Source organism: Haliotis rubra, unplaced genomic scaffold (genome assembly GCF_003918875.1).
Source record: "Haliotis rubra isolate DU_JTF1 unplaced genomic scaffold, ASM391887v1 Scf474, whole genome shotgun sequence".
Classification (NCBI taxonomy): Eukaryota; Metazoa; Mollusca; class Gastropoda; order Lepetellida; family Haliotidae; genus Haliotis; species Haliotis rubra.
Genome location: NW_025767162.1, coordinates 369023 through 388037, shown reverse-complemented (window position 1 = coordinate 388037; position 19015 = coordinate 369023). Strand labels below are relative to the sequence as shown.

The window sequence follows — 19015 nt, the reverse complement described above, 5'->3', positions numbered from 1 at the left end:
TATCTGATTGGCTACTGTGAAAATGCGGGAGCCAGCAAAGGGAGCTAATAAAATCATCGGGCCGAGCCCTAGATGCATCGAGGGTATAGTGGAGAGTTATCGTAACGTATACCCTGGAGATTATCGAGGATGATGTTTGTTATGTCTGTATGTTTGTTGTATGTGTATGTTCGTTGTATCTGTATTCTTGTTACATCTGTATGCTTTCTGTTTCTGTATGTTTTTTTTATATCTGCATGCTTATTAGAAGCAAGTTTTCGCTATACCAAGTTTATTGTAGTTTAGTCATCATTAAATCATGCATCAGCTGAGTCAAAGGAACTGACTAATCAATCCTGTTAGTTACTGCTTACAACAGGTATGTTATGTTCTGCAGGATTGTCTTGAACCCTCAGAACTGAGGTATTGGGGTCATTAGTTCCTGGTTTCACCTACCTGTATCCAGACTTCATCATTCATGAATGAGAAGGGAGTCGGAGGGTCATCTCCACACATGACTGTAGTTTTATTGTAGTCAATATTCCGACCATCAAGTCTAGGAGGAGTTCCTAGAGAAATAAATACATTTTGATATATACAACAATATCGCAAATCTAGCTGAACTCAGCACATGATGCCAATTATTATTAATATTATTATTCACTACAAGGAGTGTAATACATGACTGACCAATTTTGGGATGGATGAACGAACGAAGGAACGAACGAACGAACGAACGAACGAACGAACGAACGAACGAACAAATGAACGAACGAATGAACAAATGAATTAACGAATGAACGAACGGACGGATGGGTGGAAGGTAAGGTGGACAGATGGATGGATGGATATTGTTTGAAGCAATTACTAGTGATTTAAGAGGGTAAATCTGATTGGTTAATAGAAAGCACATATCTGATACATAGCCACTGGTTGAACTGCGGTTGAGCCCAGAAATCCTTGACGAATTCAGCAAGGTTGGAACCGGAACCAGAAGATATGGCCAAGCCTCCTCCAAACCTACCTGTTTTCAGTCTTCCAAGTTTGAAGCCGGCTTCCTCCAGACTTCTGGCGAGGCCTACTGCCGGCTCATCCCCCAGTCTTCCAGCAGGACGGACGGTCAAACCGATGTTGATGCAGCCTCTCAGGAATGTCCCTGTTGTCATGACAACTGTTTTCCCGAAGATTCTATCACCATTGTCTATAAATATAAGATTACCTATTAACTTTGAAGTGCACCCCTTGAATCACAGTTTAAAACAGGTGGTGGGGAGCGGCCCTTCAACTAGGACTGTCGGGAGTCAACCTGGAAATAATACATCAGGGATTTTCTTCTGAACTTTGGAACTGATTGATATGATGTGAGAGATCGCAATCACATTAAAGTCAGAGTTTGGTGCTCGCTACCAATAGACCAAACAACTGAGGCAACGCAGTGCAGGCCCAGTTAGGACAACATTTTGTGAACTTAACCAACTTCCTTGTCCAATCAGGGCGGTGGGCTAGCCTAGTGGTTAAAGTGTTCACTCAAAACTCAAAGACCCGGTTTCGATTCCCCACATGGATACAAAGTGTGAAAACCATTTCAGGTGTCCCCGGTCAAGATATTGCTGGAATACTGCTACAAGCGGCGTGAAACTAAACTCATCCACTCACTCACCGTCCAATGAAAGGATAAACACACGTGAACGTTAAAAACACTGACAGCCACACCAGACTATATTTTTTTTTTTAAATTTACAATTCAAAATCTTAAAACAGAACCAAAGAAAATTCTCGAATCTTCTGATAGATGGTGGAGGTGGTATGACAGGACGTGATATCTGATGAGATAGTGAGCGAGTGTCTTGACACTTGCTTTAGCAATTGTTTGACATCAAGAGACACCAGAAATGGGCTTCAAACCCAGGACCTTGTAATGTTCCACCACCTTAACCGCTAGACTACCCCACCAATGACTGTACCTAGAATAACTCCTCGACACTGCTGTTTTATGACATCACTTCCTGTATTTGTGAGTATGAGATCTTCAACAGGTGCCGCCATGACAGTCAGATTCTCCGTGTTGTTGATCTCAGTCTGGAGATGTTGTTTGTACAGTTCTCTGTCTATCTGTGCTCTGGGGCCCTGTCAGATAAAACCTATTGTAGTTACTGTTGAAATAATTTATCAGCATTTTACTGGTTCAAATTTTCTGGAATATATATACAAATATATAAAGCTATCAAAAAGCTGTTTAAACATGATACAGATATAAGCAGATTACACTAAAAACTATGCTTATAATGAAGCTATGGACATATACTACCCATCAAAAGTTTAGACTCACTTAAAGCACTCACTATATATATATCAAAGATGAATTTCTCCACTAACTTGGGGGAACCAACTGCAAACCTTATGCAGATAAATTGCATGAGGATCATGCATCAAATTGCTGAAAAGCATGTGCAAAATATCGTGCATGTGAACAGGGTCCTGTTCCTCAAAGCGATCTTGGGCTACGATGATCGTAACTCCCATACTTTAACATATACTTACGACTGTCGTAGCACTACGATCACTTTGAGGAACGGGGCCCAGCTGCGTTTTAGTGTAAAGTTTTGATAAGAATTCACCAATTTTCATTGAGTTTCATCATTTATTGAACTCATGACGATAATCTTTTCAACGTTACGAATTTGTTTTACAATACATCAGTTCATATGTAAACAGTACCTTTAAACAGTATGGAATATTTTGCAAAATCTAGTTTAGAACAATTGACTGAAGTAAGTGGCTACATTTACACTAGCGAGTCCAAACTTTTGATGGGTAGTATAGTTTGTATTTGTATGGGCTAAAATATACAATTGGTCGGTATACCAAAAGCTTGGTTGGTTGGTTGGCTGGATTGTTTGTTGTTTAACACTGCATGGTTGGTTTGTTGTTTAACGCCGTACTCATCAATATTCTATCTATACGGACCAGACAGCATAAGCATCAATCTACACAATTGGGATATGATGACATGTGTCAACCAAGTCAGCGAGCCTGACCACCCGATCCCGTTGGTCGCCTCTTATGGTTTGCTGAAGACCAATTCTAACCCGGATCTTCATGGGTAATTTGAAGGATGCAGCTTGTATTTGTTCCATCTGATCACGTGGCACTGGTTGCCCAGTTGTACAAGGCACTGAAATTAGCTTAAAGAGTTGCCTCCCCTGGTCACTCCAGAAGCCTATGCAAGCACCGGGTTTCACCAAAGTGTTAGACATCTCAGACCTGCATCAACTGGGGCTTTCCTCCCACAATAAGTGACCCGTGAAGATCCGGATTATAATTGATCTTCAGTAATGAGTGAGTGTGTTAAGATTTTAAGTCACATCGGCAGTATTTCAGCCATATCGTGACTATATCAAGTTATATATTAACAATAATTATAGGTAAAGTATAAAACCTGTCAACGAAGGACAGTAAAACAACTAGACTATCACAGATATATATTTTAAAACTAGTAATGAAATCTAAAATTCTTTAACTATAGAGGACGATACAATATAAAAACAGGCTAAGGTCGCCAACAACTGAAGGTAGATCACCATACTAGGGACCATGGGATCTTCAGTAACCCATACTTGTCGTAAGAGGCGAATAAAGGGATCATGTGGTCAGGCTCACTGATTGGGTTGACACATGTCATCGTATCCCAGTTGCATAGATTGATGTTCATGCTGTTGATCCCTGGGTTGTCTGGTCCATATCCGATTATTTACAGACCGCCGCCATAAAGCTGGAATATTTCTGAGTGCAGCATAAAAGTATACTCACTCACTCAGACAATAAGCTGACATGAAACAGGAATGTGTTAAAAGTGGCGTCAAACCAAACACTCAATCCACTTGGCCAACTTCAACTGCATCATAATACCAAGCTTATTGGATTGTTTCATCACATCAATAACAGTCATTATCTATGATAAAAATATATATTTTTACTTATATTAGTCTTAGTCTAATAATACTTGTACAATGAAATTCAGAGATGGTGAAAAGTAACAAAGTAATTTTGCATGCTCAAATTGTTTTTGTTTTTTTGAGAATTTAAAAAATAATTAACTTTTAAAATTGATTTTGAATTTAATCATTAGATTTAATTTTAAATTCAATATTTAGATTTTATTTTAGAATATATTTTAGAGGCGTGTCATTAAACTTCCTTACCCACACTGCCGGACCTTTCCGCTTGTTAAGTACTTTGTATTGTACACCAGATTTATCTGAAACAATGACAGCAGGTTACAGTTGTGAAATCATTATTGATTTTCATGGTATTACATTGCTTCCAGCATAAATTTGCAGTGACCCTTACGTAACTAGGTTGATATATAAGTTAAATAGATCATGATAAGGACATATTCATTCACATGATGATCTCTTGTGTAATGTTTCTCTTTCCTTTAATACTTAAGGTAATGATGAGATTGTGTTAAGATTCAAGGGCTAGTGTTTCGGGTAAAGCAGCAAATACTTGTGATCTGGAGGTCGCTGAAAGTGCTCAGGACAAGTACTGATCCGGTGCTGGTTCACTAGTACAGATACAGCATATGACTTCATGGATAACGTCTATTTTGGGGGGATAGAGCAACGTCTCGGTGTAGATTCTTACACTGTTATCAAGCTAAAAGTTGTTATCCATAAAATGATATGCTTATTTTCTGACTCACCAACTTCTCGATTGCCGATCAAACAATTGGTACAGATGTACTGATAGAGAGAGGGAGAAAGAGTGAGAAGGAAAGACAGCGTGTGTTAGCCGAGAAAGACAGCAACTAGATTTGGAGACTGCTCCATGTGCTTCACCAAGGTCAAGGTTACTAAACACAATGAACGAGATATACTCTTGTGTTGTTGTTATGTACTGTGAGTGGAGGGATATTCCTTCTCTCTTGGATCCAACTGGGGTCCATGTAGTAGCAAATGTACTGTAAGTCCCCATGGTCCCTAGTATGGTGATCTACCTTCAGTTGTTGGCAATATAGAGCCTGTTTTTATATTGTATTGTCCCAAATAGTCAGATTATTTTCAGTTAAATGGTAGTTTTAATATCTCAAATTGTGATATTCTAGTTGTTTTACGGTCCTTCGTCAACAGATTTATACTCTAATATTATCTATTGCTAACGTATTACGTGTTTTAGTCACAATGTGGCTGAAATTGCCCATGTGACTATAAATTTTAACTCACTCACACCTTCTCTCTTGGTCACACTAACTTGACAATAAACATAACATGTCCAGACAAAATTGAGTCAAGCCTGCTGACTTGGTTGACACGTTATTGTATCCAATTTGCGTGGATCGCATTAAACATGTAGACAATGTGTCTGACGTCAGGTCAGAAGGTCCATGGTTCAAATCCTAAAATGTGACTCGCAATTTTGTGTAGCCACCATATTGGTGCCAAACATTGGGCTTTGAGCAACAGTAGAGAAGGTGTCCGACTTTGGCTCAGAAGGTCTGTTCAAATCCCAAAATGTGACTCGGAACTTTTATAGCCACAACATGGATGCCAAACATGGCTGAGTATGTTCATTGATGTTTGAGCAAAATACATCTCAGTAACCCACTTTGTGGTATGTGATGTGCCCTCTTTGGCCGGGCTACTATATATGTCACAGAGATGGAGTCATCCCACAGAAGACATCCCCCCTGATCAGTTTGCTCACAGGATTCACCTCTCTGGTCATGCGGTGAAGATGTCCGACAAGGCGTCCCAGCAAGAGACTCAAACACCTAATGGCCACAACACTACATACAAAAAATACATGATATAGCATATGTAACATACCACATATTCTGGCACAGACTCCATCCAAAGCATCGATCTCTCTCATCAGATGGCCTTTACCGATTCCACCGAAAGAGGGATTACATGACATAGCTCCTGAAAGTCACAGAGTTAGGAAACAGATGAAGTGAGTGTGTGAGTTTGTATTTTCATGCCATATTGACTGTTATTCCAGTTATATCTTGACACCACAGACTGGTTTGGGAGGAACACTAACGCAGAAAATGGATGATTACCTCTTTGAAGAAATGTACATGTGTAACATATGTTATATTTCAGACTACACTTTCTCAGTAGAGCACAGATTCTAGTACTTGATTTCCATCCGGGATTCAAACCCCTACAGGCACCTAATCGCCAGCACACAAAGTCAGAGATCTAACCCACCAAGCCACCATGGCTTCCTCTTGGTTACCCAGTGGTATTCAGTGTACCAGCAGTGGTATGAGGCTGACAAACCATGGATTACAATCTGGGTACAACCGGGATTCAACCCCAAGAGGTTTCAGGCAGTCCTAAAGGATCCACCTCACAGCATTAGTCATCTGGGCCACCCACCACTGATTAAGAACATAAATTAAAGAGCCCCATATCAAATCTTTTTGTCACTCACATATCTAGGCAATTGTGTCGCCTCATGTGAGTGCCATATGAGCCAGGATGACTACACCTGCTCCAGGTTTCTCAGTGTGAATGAAACTCTCTGGTGTTTAAAGATTGTATTCTGTTACAAATTCTTTGAGAAATTAGGCCTGGTTAATTAATGTGTCAACAATCTCAATTCAACCAGAGGTGAGGTGAGGGGTGAGGTGAGGTGAGGTGAGGTGAGGGTGAGGTGAGGTGGGGAGGTGAGGGAGGTGAGGTGAGGTGAGGTGAGGTGAGGTGAGACGATGCGAGGGAAGATGAGGTACAGGTAGGGTGAGGGAGGGTGAGGCAAGGACTCAGTTTGCGGGGTTAGGCTTAATGGCCATTTTAGCAATAATCAACTATCATCACTGGCTAATACCAGAATCTACTTTATTCATTGTACCAATGACTGGAATTGAACCTTGGACTTCAGTATGACAGACAAACCATAACCAATGTGCTACCATACCAGCCCTTAACCCAGTGATGTACAATGAAAACTGAATCAGATTGAAATTAATGTTGAAAATGACTGATACAGAATAGATTAAGATCAAGTCTCTGAAATGAATATATTTTATAAAAAAAATATAATAAAAAGGAGCCCAGATACTTTCATAATTTCCCGGAAACTGTGAAATCTGGACTTGCCACAAAATCTAGACTTGCATGGGCTGTACTGGGTCTGTATGACAAAATAGATACTGGATACTCAGTTTACCTATAGTTTCCAGTTTGTGCGTAACAAGCAGTGTGTCAGCACCCATCCTTGCCGCAGCACACGCTGCTTCTGTCCCAGCATGCCCTGCACCAACAACTATGACATTATATCCTGCTCGACCCTGGTGAGACAGTGCCCTACATGGCTGCCTTGAAAGGAGCTTCCTTAACTGTTGACAACTTCTTGAGCTTGTGAGATTCATTTTAGTCCTGAAAACAATAGTGATGACATTAGTACAAGACTTTTCTCTCATGTCAGCCAAACTTCTATAAGAAACAAAACATGGATTTATCTGATCCTTTTTAGGGGTGGTTATTCAGCACTATCACTGGTGCAATTATCAGAATATAATACCCAGGTTGGAATTCTACATTTCCCAGTCCATGTGTATATGGTTGATATAGCTTTGCCGACGAAACTTGTATTTACCCAATAAGTGGAATACATATACCAATGCTTAATGATTATTTTCACATTATTGAATAGAATTCAATGTAAAAAATTAGTGTATGTAACCAATTAAAATAGTTTTAAAAAAAGAATGGAATATCAGTATATAAAAGAACGCCATGTAGATTTAAGAGTGAGTGAGTATGGTTTTACGCTGCTTTTAGCAATATTCCAGCAATATCAAGGCGAAGGACAACAGATAAGGCTTTCACTTTATATATAGCCATGTGGAGAAATGAACCCGGGTCTTCGGCGTGACAAGCGAACAAAAGGTTATCTGTAGCTCTGCTTAAATACATATATTAATTTATATATTACTCCCAGTCAAGACATTCGGTCATGTGGTCCTATAGTAGGATCGACCGAACTCATCCCCGCAATGTATTCAGGCATTCCGTACATATTTGTAAGCGAATGCCAAGTTTAATTACTTACCCTCAATATTTATTGTTCTCGTTCTGTATGTGTTTGGAATAGCAATGATGAAATGGGTGCGAAGGACATGCCCATTTACACAGTCTACGAAGCCCTGTTAACTTTTATTTCCTCAAAGGATAATAATCACAATCATTCCTGACATTGATTTTTTGTTGCATTAAAAATATATGACATAAATATGTTTCACTTGTGTTGTGTGTTCTTGACTCCACACCTCTTGCCCCCTGTTGTTACAAGTCAAAAAGTCCTTTTGTAGTAAAAACTGATTTAGTTATATTTATTTGACAATATTGATTAAAAAACATGAATAAATCATATACAATCACAGAATAAATTTTTAAATTGTTGTTTGAATCCCATCTTCTCCGGATGATAAACCTTTCAGTGTGTGTGTGAGTGAGTTTAGTTTTATGCCGCGTTCAGCAATATTCCAGCAGTATCACGGCGGGGACACCAGAAATGGGCTCCAGACATTAATATTGTGCCCATTATCTCCCTAAGTACCGGGAGTCACCTAATCAAAACCAACACCCAACCTAACGAGATAATTGATAGTAGCAGTTAATCCAGTTGCGGGGGAGTGAGTACAGCTGACAGAACAGCCAAGCGAGGTACAAATTAGTGGCTTGTTGTGAGTGAGTTGAGTTTAAGGTCGCACTCAGCAATATTCCAGCTACAAGCGGTCTGTAAATAATCGAGTCTGGACCAGACAATCCAGTGATCAACAATATGAGCATCGATCTACGCAATTGGGTACCGATGACATGTGTCAACCAAGTCAGCGAGCCTGACCACGCGATCCCGTTAGTCGCCTCTTACGACAAGCATAGTCGCCTTTTGTGGCAAGCATATAGGTTACTGAAGACCTATTCTACCCCGGATCTTCACGGGTCTAGTGGCTTGTAACAACAGGGGGGTTATGGGGACGGGGGCTACAGGAATGATGACTTTTTCTTTACCTGTGTTGTGTTTTATTGCTTTCGCATTCAAATATGGGAATAATCTTTTTGCACAGGTATCTGGTACAAAACAAGTGTATCCACTGCAGTAGGTATCTGGTACAAAACAAGTGTATCCACTGCAATCTCAACGGTACATCGTATTATCGGGGAACTTACAACTCTTGCAGCCACTATAGGTGCACCGAGTTATTGCGGCTTTCTCATCTTTACGAGGTACCCATTCCCAGCTGAATGGACTGGGACACAGAGTCACAGTACTTTTGTTCAATTTACTGCACGTTGCTGTACCTGCAACTAGGTGTTTTCACGTATTCATGTGCCCACCATCTGGTCATATACCAACGCATTCGTGGGTTCTTGTAGGTGCACAGGGTTGTGTACTGGGTGACAGGCCGGGAAAGCCACATTTAATAAATGACTATTGCCGTGAAGGCCACATTTCAATTACATGGCTGAAGCCGGTAAAGCCACATTTCCAATAGATTAATTAATTAATGGATTAGCGTAATCGGTAAAAGAGTGTCTCCATGTATAATTTTTATTTCACAAGAAACTAATAATCTTTCCTACTCACAAGCGTGGCGTTTAGCTTCTTCACTCATTGTTTATTACTCAAAATGGTATATGTCGAGTGAAGGTGAGTTTTTAAAAATCTTATAATATTATCCTTTAAGATGAATTATTCATTTCACTGGTCCATGATTGTAAAAACTGGTCTTTCAGGATTGAATAAGAGTTTGATATGATCCACTAGGATTGAGTGTAATGAAAGGGGTTTACAAATACAGCCGCATTTACAAAATATATGTTTCACATGATTTAGCCAGGGAGCATCATCCATACTATATTCTAGAATGAAAGCTGCTATATTGTTGTTTGGATGAGAAAAATTTCAATTTGCACCAATAAGTAATTAATCGTTTAGAGATTTGGAGCTGAATAAGTTGTCTTTCAAGTTCTCCATAAACCATAAAGTTCGGGGTGTTTTATCTAAGACCGGTAGCTAATTTAAGGAATTTAAAATGAACACGTTCAATGACATCGCAATACCGGTAAAATACTGTTCCTAGATTAAGATTAATCTAACAAGAACCTAAAAGGATGGCACAATAAGGTAAACAGACTTGTCCAGAAGTGCCACCCTAACATTTACGAGATAGTAAAGTTATTTCAGCGTGAGCAGTCTCTCACAGAGGTTGCTGTCCTGAGACTATCTGACCAGTGGACAGCACCTTCACGGAGAAAGAAATACAGAACCATTGACGCTCGTATTGCATCACTGAAGACCAACCTTCTGAGCCAACACCTGAGTGACATGGAGCATACGGACCATGTGGGCGACCTCCTTCATCTGCAGTAGGAGGTGTAAACAAGAATGTTTCGTGATCTTACGCCATTTTATCTGTTTGTACACATGGAAGCAAACTAAACCATTATCATTATTATTATGTTTTACAGATTAAGATTTATTATTATTTTGTGATATTATTATTATATGTAATATACCTATTAGTATATTATATTGTGCTAATTATAGAAACAAAACCTGTTGTGATCTGAATAAAGTTATGAGGAAACATGCCTTGTTTTGTTAAATACCATATTCACTAATCATATTTTGACAGCATAGCCGGGAGAGCCACATTCCATGTTCACGCAACCATAACTATTGCCGGGAAAGCCACATCAATTTAGACTATCTGTTTCGGGAAATGTGGCTCTCCCGGTCTGTAACCGTGTACTGTACACTAGGGGTTGTTACAACTCAGAAAGATTCTGCATAGGTGGGCTCGATCCCGACACCTCAAGCTTGCTGGATCGCGAGCCTTAGCCAGCTCGCCCACCACGCTCCCGTTATAATACTAAATGTGTTGATACTAAATCCCTTTAAAAAGAATGATTTTTGTCATAATTCCATGTATTTATTGCATGTTAAGAAATAATGTACAGCATTACAAGATGGACTGCTCCCTTTAAATTATCTGTCATAGGGAATCGTGACTTGGATGTTCTGGTGGTAAAAAACCTAGTGGAAGAACATAATTATGAGGCATCAGAGGCTATATTCAAGTCCTATCCAGAGGTACGCTATTGTTAACATGGTAAAGCTTCATGGCTGGTTCCCTACTTCAAAATCTGGTAATGTGAAACACGTGATGAAGAATTTCTTAGACACCATGTATACTTCAGCTTTGAATCTGTAGTAAAATGACAGAAATGACATGTGTAGCACCTTCTTGCTTAAAGGTTGTTTATATATTATCCATTGTTTATTTCGTCCACAGCAGAGAAGATTGACTGAAGAAGAAAAGAGAATGGCCAGTAAGATGTTAGATATCAACATCCGTGCTTCGAAAGTAGGTACATACTTGGCATCTCTTTCCGGAAAACATTTACAAGCCAAGGACATTTAAAACGTCAAAAAACAGAGGAGACAAAGATGATACAAGGCTACTGAATGTCATCAATACAATACTGGAAGATGACGCAGAAGCGATTGTAACATTAACTGTCAACAAAAATAACATCATAGACTTAATTTACCTGCAGTCATCTTCTATGAAGGCAAACTACTCAAAGTATCCGGAGGAACTTATACTTGACACAACTTACAAAGTTAACAACAAAAAATATGCATTTGACATCTCTAATGGTGGTCGATGGCAATGGTTGTGGTCAAGTCGTGGCTCATGGACTGATCTGCTCAGAGAAGAAGGACATGATGACTCAGTTTCTGGACATGTTTGTCGTAAACAATGCCCTTAGCAGTACAGGAACTGAAGTAATCCTCATCGACAAGGACTTTAGTGAGATTGGTGCCATCGAAGAGACCATGCCTGGCGTTGCAATCCAGCTCTGCATCTGGCACATCCACTGTGCTATGAAAAGGCGCCTTAATCAAGAGGAGATAGACGAAGAGCACAAGATCAAAATTAGGAAAACTCTGCAGGAAATCACTTATTCGAATTCACAGGAAACGTATGATAAACTGAAGTTGAAGATGCAAAGTTTGTGTACTTCAGACCATTGGGATCAATGTCTAACCAGATGGGCCTTTTACATCCGCCAAACACTGCCCAATTTTGGCAATAAAACTACAAATTATATTGAAAGTTTCCATCAAAACTGAAGGGCAGTCTTTCGAAAAATACTGCTTTGGACAGGTGTCTGAAGTTCCTGTATGATTACAGTGCATTTAAAAGTGACCAGAGTTCTACGAAGGCCATTGTTTCCTCTCAGTCATATGATCTCTCAGTCATATGATCTAACAGAAAGATCGCCACTTGTTGACAGACTGTTTTCACTAAGCACGGGTTATGCTGCAAACCATATGGCCAAAGAACTGAACAAAGCAAAAAAGCGTGTTACTGTTGCCGAGATGAAAGATGGCGAGAAGGACGGGCATTATACAGTGACTATGGCTGATACAGAATCATACAATGTTTCTTTAACGGATAATGGCTGCGCCTGCTCTTGCTCTTTTTCTAAGACGATGGTGATGATTTGCAGGTACGCATTCATGGTCATCCAGAAAAAGGACATCGTTTTACAACAGTCATGGATAGCAGAGAGGTGGCACAAAAGAAATCCTTGCACTACTGGAACTTTTAGAAGAACTCCTCAGACCTCCTCGACATCACTGGAACCGTCATCCTCCACCTACTCCATGTTCTCTTCATCATCCTCCTCAGAACCTGAACACGTTCAAACAAAACAACTAAAGTCTTCAGTGGGCACAGTAGTTCCAAAAACTGCAAATTCCAAGTACATATCTGCCATGGCCATTCTAAAAGAAATTGCCGGGACGGTATCACTATCAACAAATTCAGAATTTTCAGAGAAGTTAGATCAGTTGACCTTCTTGCACAATGCCTGGGCCCAGGGTGAAACTGTCATCATCACAAAGTCTCCTTTCACACAACATCGTCGGAATGAAGATGCCTCTCACGAGCATGATGTCTCAAGTATCACAACTTCTCCCTCTGAGTTATCAACTGAGTCTTTGTCGCATATATCGGATAAAGTAAAAGTAATTGACCCCAACAAGAAGATCCACTTTCGACAGCGACTCCAGCTGCGGAAAACAGTCAATAGGCAAGCACCAGAAAGGAAGACAGCTCTTGGACTGAAGAGGAAAAGACCATGCCACGAAGACTCTACAACTAAAAGAAAGGAGCTGAAAATGGAAAACATGAGTACATCAACAGCCATCTCAACTTTAGCCCAGAGGATAACCGAAGTGCAGCTACAGAAGCTTTTTTAAGGCAGCAGAAAATTCCAAATATATCAAAGTTACAGATGGTTCATTCAAGATGAGCATGGCCTACAACAATCCGGTTCTTTCCCTTGAGACAGAAATTCAAGAGGTCTACCCCAACAATGACTTTGAGTCAGATGTTGTTCCAATTCTTCTAAGCCGTTTGAAGAAAAACTTTCACAACATCTCTGACATTGAAGGAAACACAGATGTAGCTCATGTGATGACACTGGTTTTGGCATATGCGTACATGAAAAGTCTAAGCATTGATGAAACAATACCAACTAACTATGATTCTCCCAAATCCTTAGATCCTGAAATGATAGATGACAGCTGTCCAGTCCTCCTCCGCAAGGAATCTGATGCAAAGTTCCCAATAGGAAATAATTCAATCACTTTGGGTGACCTAAAGGTGCTACAAAAGGAAGGATGGTTAAATGACAGGGTTTGTAAATTACATTTATATCACTTATTTATTTTATTTACTTAATATATATATATAACCCCATATCTATATGATTTGATAGACATTTTGCACATAGTTCATATCTTTGTTGCAGATGATACATGCAGTTCTGGGATATCTTGCACAAGAAGCAAACACATCCTGTCCTAGTGAAGTGTTTGTTTTGCCCTCCTTCCTAGCGGTGAAATGGGATAACAGAGATTTCAGATGGATGTTTGAGCAGGTATATATTTGTATATAGCATAGAACGTAAATGCTATATCGCTTTTTAATGATAGGTAAACTTTATGGTTGTTGTGGGAAAAAAATGGTCTGATAGTAATCTGTTTTGGTTTTGACATAGGTACCACTTGCAGAATACCACTGGGTCCTTCTGCCAATCTGCACTAGTCATCACTGGATACTTATGGTTGCCAATATGAGGACGCATGATATAAGTATTCTGGATTCCATAAAGTCTACAGTGAGAGCTACGAGATACATTTCACACTGGCGGTAAGTACTGACAATTTGACTTGTTGTGCTACTCATTCAAACAAATATTCAAACATCCACATTAAATGGTCTCACAACGTGATTTAAGTATACATGAGAGGGTTCTTGTCTCCCTGTACACTTACGTTCTGAACACAATCCGGTATAAACCTGTCCCAATGACATAATGGTCATCATTTTTTGGTGGTTAATGCTGGTCAGCCTGAACATGTCGGTAGTTGACTTCACCATGGTCTGTACCTCTGCCAGAGACGATGCCGTTTGGAGTCGTCTGGCAACTTCTCTGATGTTTATTACATTTTGTAGCTGTCTAATTACCTAATATTCTTTCTATTTGCCATGCTGGTCGTCTAGGCGCCATTGTCGCAAATTAATATAGTGCCATGATTCAGCAGAGACAACCCCTTTACTCATATGTGTTGCACATGCGTATTGAAAGATATATATGCAGTTTTGCTGTTGGGTGATGCTCCTTATTTAAAACTTTTTAAAGACTTCTGCCACATTTGTAGTAAGGTATGTTCTTGGGAACAATCTCTAAAACACAACCAAACTGTGGACAGGACAAAGATCACACTACAGTACTGTACATTTAGGAGCATGTTAAGTCTAGTGCCTGATATTTTACCCACCGCAATCATTTATGTGTTTAATGTAAAAATATATCTTCGTGAATGTATTTAATGTTAAACGTCCTATATGCCTTTCTACATGCATACCTTTCAAATTATATATATTACAGGATCCGGGGATGCAGGTTGGACCGAAAAGAAGTGTCCTGTAGCTGACGGATGGAAGTAGCTGTGGCGTATTTGTTCTTATGGTAAAGAGGTTACGAAACCATGAAGTAAAAAAAATAGCTGTTCAATACATTGTTTTAAACACATCCATTGAGAAGTCTTGTTATAATTTAACTTTTTCAGTAAACATTTGAAAAAAACAGATTAATATGATATGTGAAGGGGACTAACCAAAATTAGTGGAATCTTGACACACATCTTGATTTATTTGTCCATATGCTTCAGAATGCTGTGGCGGTACTCAGTGCTATGCCGTACTGTGTATTCCGACAGTGTCATTGCGAGTACTTCAGGGGAATTGCAGCTGCTACACTTGTCAAGAAAATGAAGGACAACGGAGACACTATTTGCGACCTACCATTTTGTAGCGATCCCCAAAAGAGGCAAAAGTTAAATCAATGGGTCCTCTGCAATGGTTGTGACCGTTGGTGCCATTTCGTTTGTGCTGGAATTGAGGAGAAACCGAAAGGCAGATACATGTACATCCAACCTGTATGTTATTCCACCTGTATTAGTGTCATCCCACCTGTAAGTTATTCCACCTGTATTGAGTGTCACCCCACCTGTATGTTATTCCACCTATATTGTATATTCCACCTGTATTAGTCATCCCACCTGTATTAGTTATTACCACCTGTATTAGTGTCATCCCACCTGTATGTTATTCCACCTGTATTAGTGTCATCCCACCTGTATGTTATTCCTCCTGTATTAGTGTCATCTCACCTGTATGTTATTCCTCCTGTATTAGTGTCATCCCACCTGTATGTTATTCCTCCTGTATTAGTGTCATCCCACCTGTACCTCCTGTATTAGTGTCATCCCACCTGTATGTTACTCCACCTGTATGTTATTGTATTAGTTGTCTCCCTGTATTAGTGTCATCCCACCTGTAGGTTATTCCACCTGTATTAGTATCATCCCACCTGTATTACTCCACCTGTATTAGTGTCATCCCACCTGTAAGTTATTCCTCCTGTATTAGTGTCATCCCACCTGTATGTTACTCCACCTGTATTAGTGTCATCCCACCTGTAAGTTATTCCTCCTATATTAGTGTCATCCCACCTGTATGTTACTCCACATGTATTAGTGTCATCCCACCTGTATTATTCCTCCTATTAGTGTCATCCCACCTGTATGTTATTCCTCCTGTATTAGTGTCATCCCACCTGTATAGTTATTCCTCCTATATGTATCATCCCACCTGTAAGTTATCCCACCTGTAGTGTCATCCCACCTGTATGTTACTCCACCTGTATTAGTGTCATCCCACCTGTATGTTACTCCACCTGTATTAGTGTCATCCCACCTGTAAGTTATTCCTCCTGTATTAGTGTCATCCCACCTGTATTATTCCACCTGTTAGTGTCCCCACCTGTATTAGTGTCTGTATGTTAGTCCCACCTGTAGGTTACTCCACCTGTATTAGTGTCATCCCACCTGTATGTTATTCCCTGTATCCTGTATTAGTGTCATCCCACCTGTATGTTATTTCCTCCTGTATTAGTGTCATCCCACCTGTATGTTACTCCACCTGTATTAGTGTCATCCCACCTGTATGTTATTCCTCCTGTATTAGTGTCATCCCACCTGTATGTTATTCCTCCTGTATTAGTGTCATCCCACCTGTATGTTACTCCACCTGTATTAGTGTCATCCCACCTGTATGTTACTCCACCTGTATTAGTGTCATCCCACCTGTATGTTATTCCACCTGTATTAGTGTCATCCCACCTGTAGGTTACTCCACCTGTATTAGTGTCATCCCACCTGTAAGTTACTCCCTGTGTATTAGTGTCATCCCACCTGTAAGTTATTCCTCCTGTATTAGTGTCATCCCACCTGTTATTACTCCACCTATATTAGTGTCATCCCACCTGTATCGGTGTTGTGCCGTGTTTATTAGTGTCATTCAACCTGTATGAGTGTAGGCTATTCTGTTAGATTTGTATCATATTGTATCAGTGTCATCCATAACATATTACACCTTATTTGGAATAAAATATGTCAAATTGTTGTCATTCAACGTTGTAATATTTTCATTCAGAATCTTTGCAGGATTATTTAGAATATTCATAAGTCGAATTATGCGATGCCACCTTATGTGAGCGTCAATGCGTTTCGAGACACCATAACATGAATAACGAATGGCGGGAGGGAGCAGTGGGCATTTTTATATATGAAATATCGGCCATTCGTCATTTGCTGTCATTCGTCATTCGCTTAAAGATCAACTCTTAAAGGTACCGGCAGCAGCATAAGTGTAACTCCTACACACACATGGACCTGCTGCGTTGAAGAGTTTTATCTCCAAACACATATGGAGGTATCCACTGCCTAGCATAGTGTTATCTCCTAACACACATGCAGGTACCCATTGTTTGGTAGAGTGTTATCTCCACACATACAAAGGAACCAGCTGCCTTGTAGAACTTTATCTCCTAACACAGACACCGGTGCCCGCTGACTTTTAGAGTTGTGTCTCCTAACACATACAGAGAAAATGTTTATTAAAGTGTCACGGGGTTTTGTAATGGAATACAATGTAATAAATACGTACATTGAATATAAAAAGCACCCGGGCGTGTGGCATATGAGACACTAAAATACTAGAATATCACAGCAATAAAATAAGAGAATACAATCACACAGAAGTTAGAACCACACTGACGCACGCACACTGACACGCAATCGTGCACTCGCTCACTCATACACTCACTCACGCATACACGCAATCAAGCATTCATCCACATTAGCAATCCGGTAATCACGCATTCACATACACAACCACAGGCTTACACTATCTCTCTATGAAGTACTCACACAATATGTAGGCTACACATACAAACACAAAAAGCTACCTACGCGCACTTACATGCACATGTATATGAAAACACTCACATACATGCAAACATGCATACTTACATGCAAATGCTACATACTATTAGAATAACACAAAAAACCCAAAAACAGCACCCACATACATACATAAAAGTATAAATATATATACGATGCACTAAAAACTGCACACTCTCTGCTTGCGCCTTGTTATACTTTGCATACATAAAGGTACCAGCTGCCTTGTAGACTTTTACCTCTAAAGATTTATAGAGGTAACCGCTACCTTGTGGAGTTTCATCTCTTGACACACACAGGTACCCGCTACTTTGTAAAGTTTGATTTTCTAACTCATATAGAGGTAGCCGCGGCCTTAAAAATTGTAGAGTTTTATCTCCAAACAAATGACTAGTCACACGCTGCCCTGCAGAGTTTTAGTTTGTCTTATTAAGGCCAAATACGACATGAAATATTTACGAGAAAAAATGTTTTTGTTACACACACATCGTTCCGTCAATGTATGCACATGTACAAATATATTAAAAATAAAACTGGTACATGCGTTGAATGAGCTTCGTTTGTGTTAGATTTTATTCATAAATTTATAAATTCGCAGCACGAAATAGTTCTGTAAACATTAATTTATTAATAATCCTGGCGACGATATGTATCTCATGTATAAGTTGTAATAAATTCATTTATTAAAGTCTCGTCAATGCAACTACGAATATATATTACAAATATATCTACATATCACATTTGTAGCATGACTTCAAATTTGTAAGACAAAAAATCGAAGCGACACTGGATGGTGCGCAAAAATAGTTCTTTATTTTATATTCATATGTCATTATGGAATTGTTTTTACCCATTCAGTTATAATTTCTCATAAATATATCCTGAGGTTAACATATAGTTTAATTAGTTGCCGTGTGAATGACAGCATTATATAAACGTTAAAAGGGCTGTGGTGGATATAACAGACATATATACACATATATACGTCATGTCGTGTATATAACAGAGTTATATGCACGACATGGTCTTGTCGTGTATATAAGAGCATTATATACACGACGTCGTGTATATAGCCACAGCCTGCTGTCAAAAACATCTACGCAGCGCTAAGAGAACGAGTTTTTGATTGGAC

At 39.5% G+C, this 19015-nt stretch overlaps 1 protein-coding gene across 1 annotated transcript in view; it reads right to left on the bottom strand.

The window, feature by feature from the left end:
• Nucleotides 1–7359, bottom strand: part of LOC124290776 (protein MTO1 homolog, mitochondrial-like) — a 173037-nt gene extending 165678 nt beyond the window's left edge. Inside the window, exons 1-6 of the mRNA XM_046727603.1 lie at nucleotides 7156–7359; nucleotides 5808–5903; nucleotides 4182–4237; nucleotides 1944–2106; nucleotides 1004–1180; nucleotides 436–548 (exon numbers count right to left, since the gene is read on the bottom strand). Of these exons, the coding sequence (XP_046583559.1) occupies nucleotides 436–548; nucleotides 1004–1180; nucleotides 1944–2106; nucleotides 4182–4237; nucleotides 5808–5903; nucleotides 7156–7357 (807 nt within the window). The 5' untranslated portion in view covers nucleotides 7358–7359. The remainder of the gene's footprint in view (nucleotides 1–435; nucleotides 549–1003; nucleotides 1181–1943; nucleotides 2107–4181; nucleotides 4238–5807; nucleotides 5904–7155) is intronic.
• Between the last annotated feature and the right edge of the window lie 11656 nt (nucleotides 7360–19015).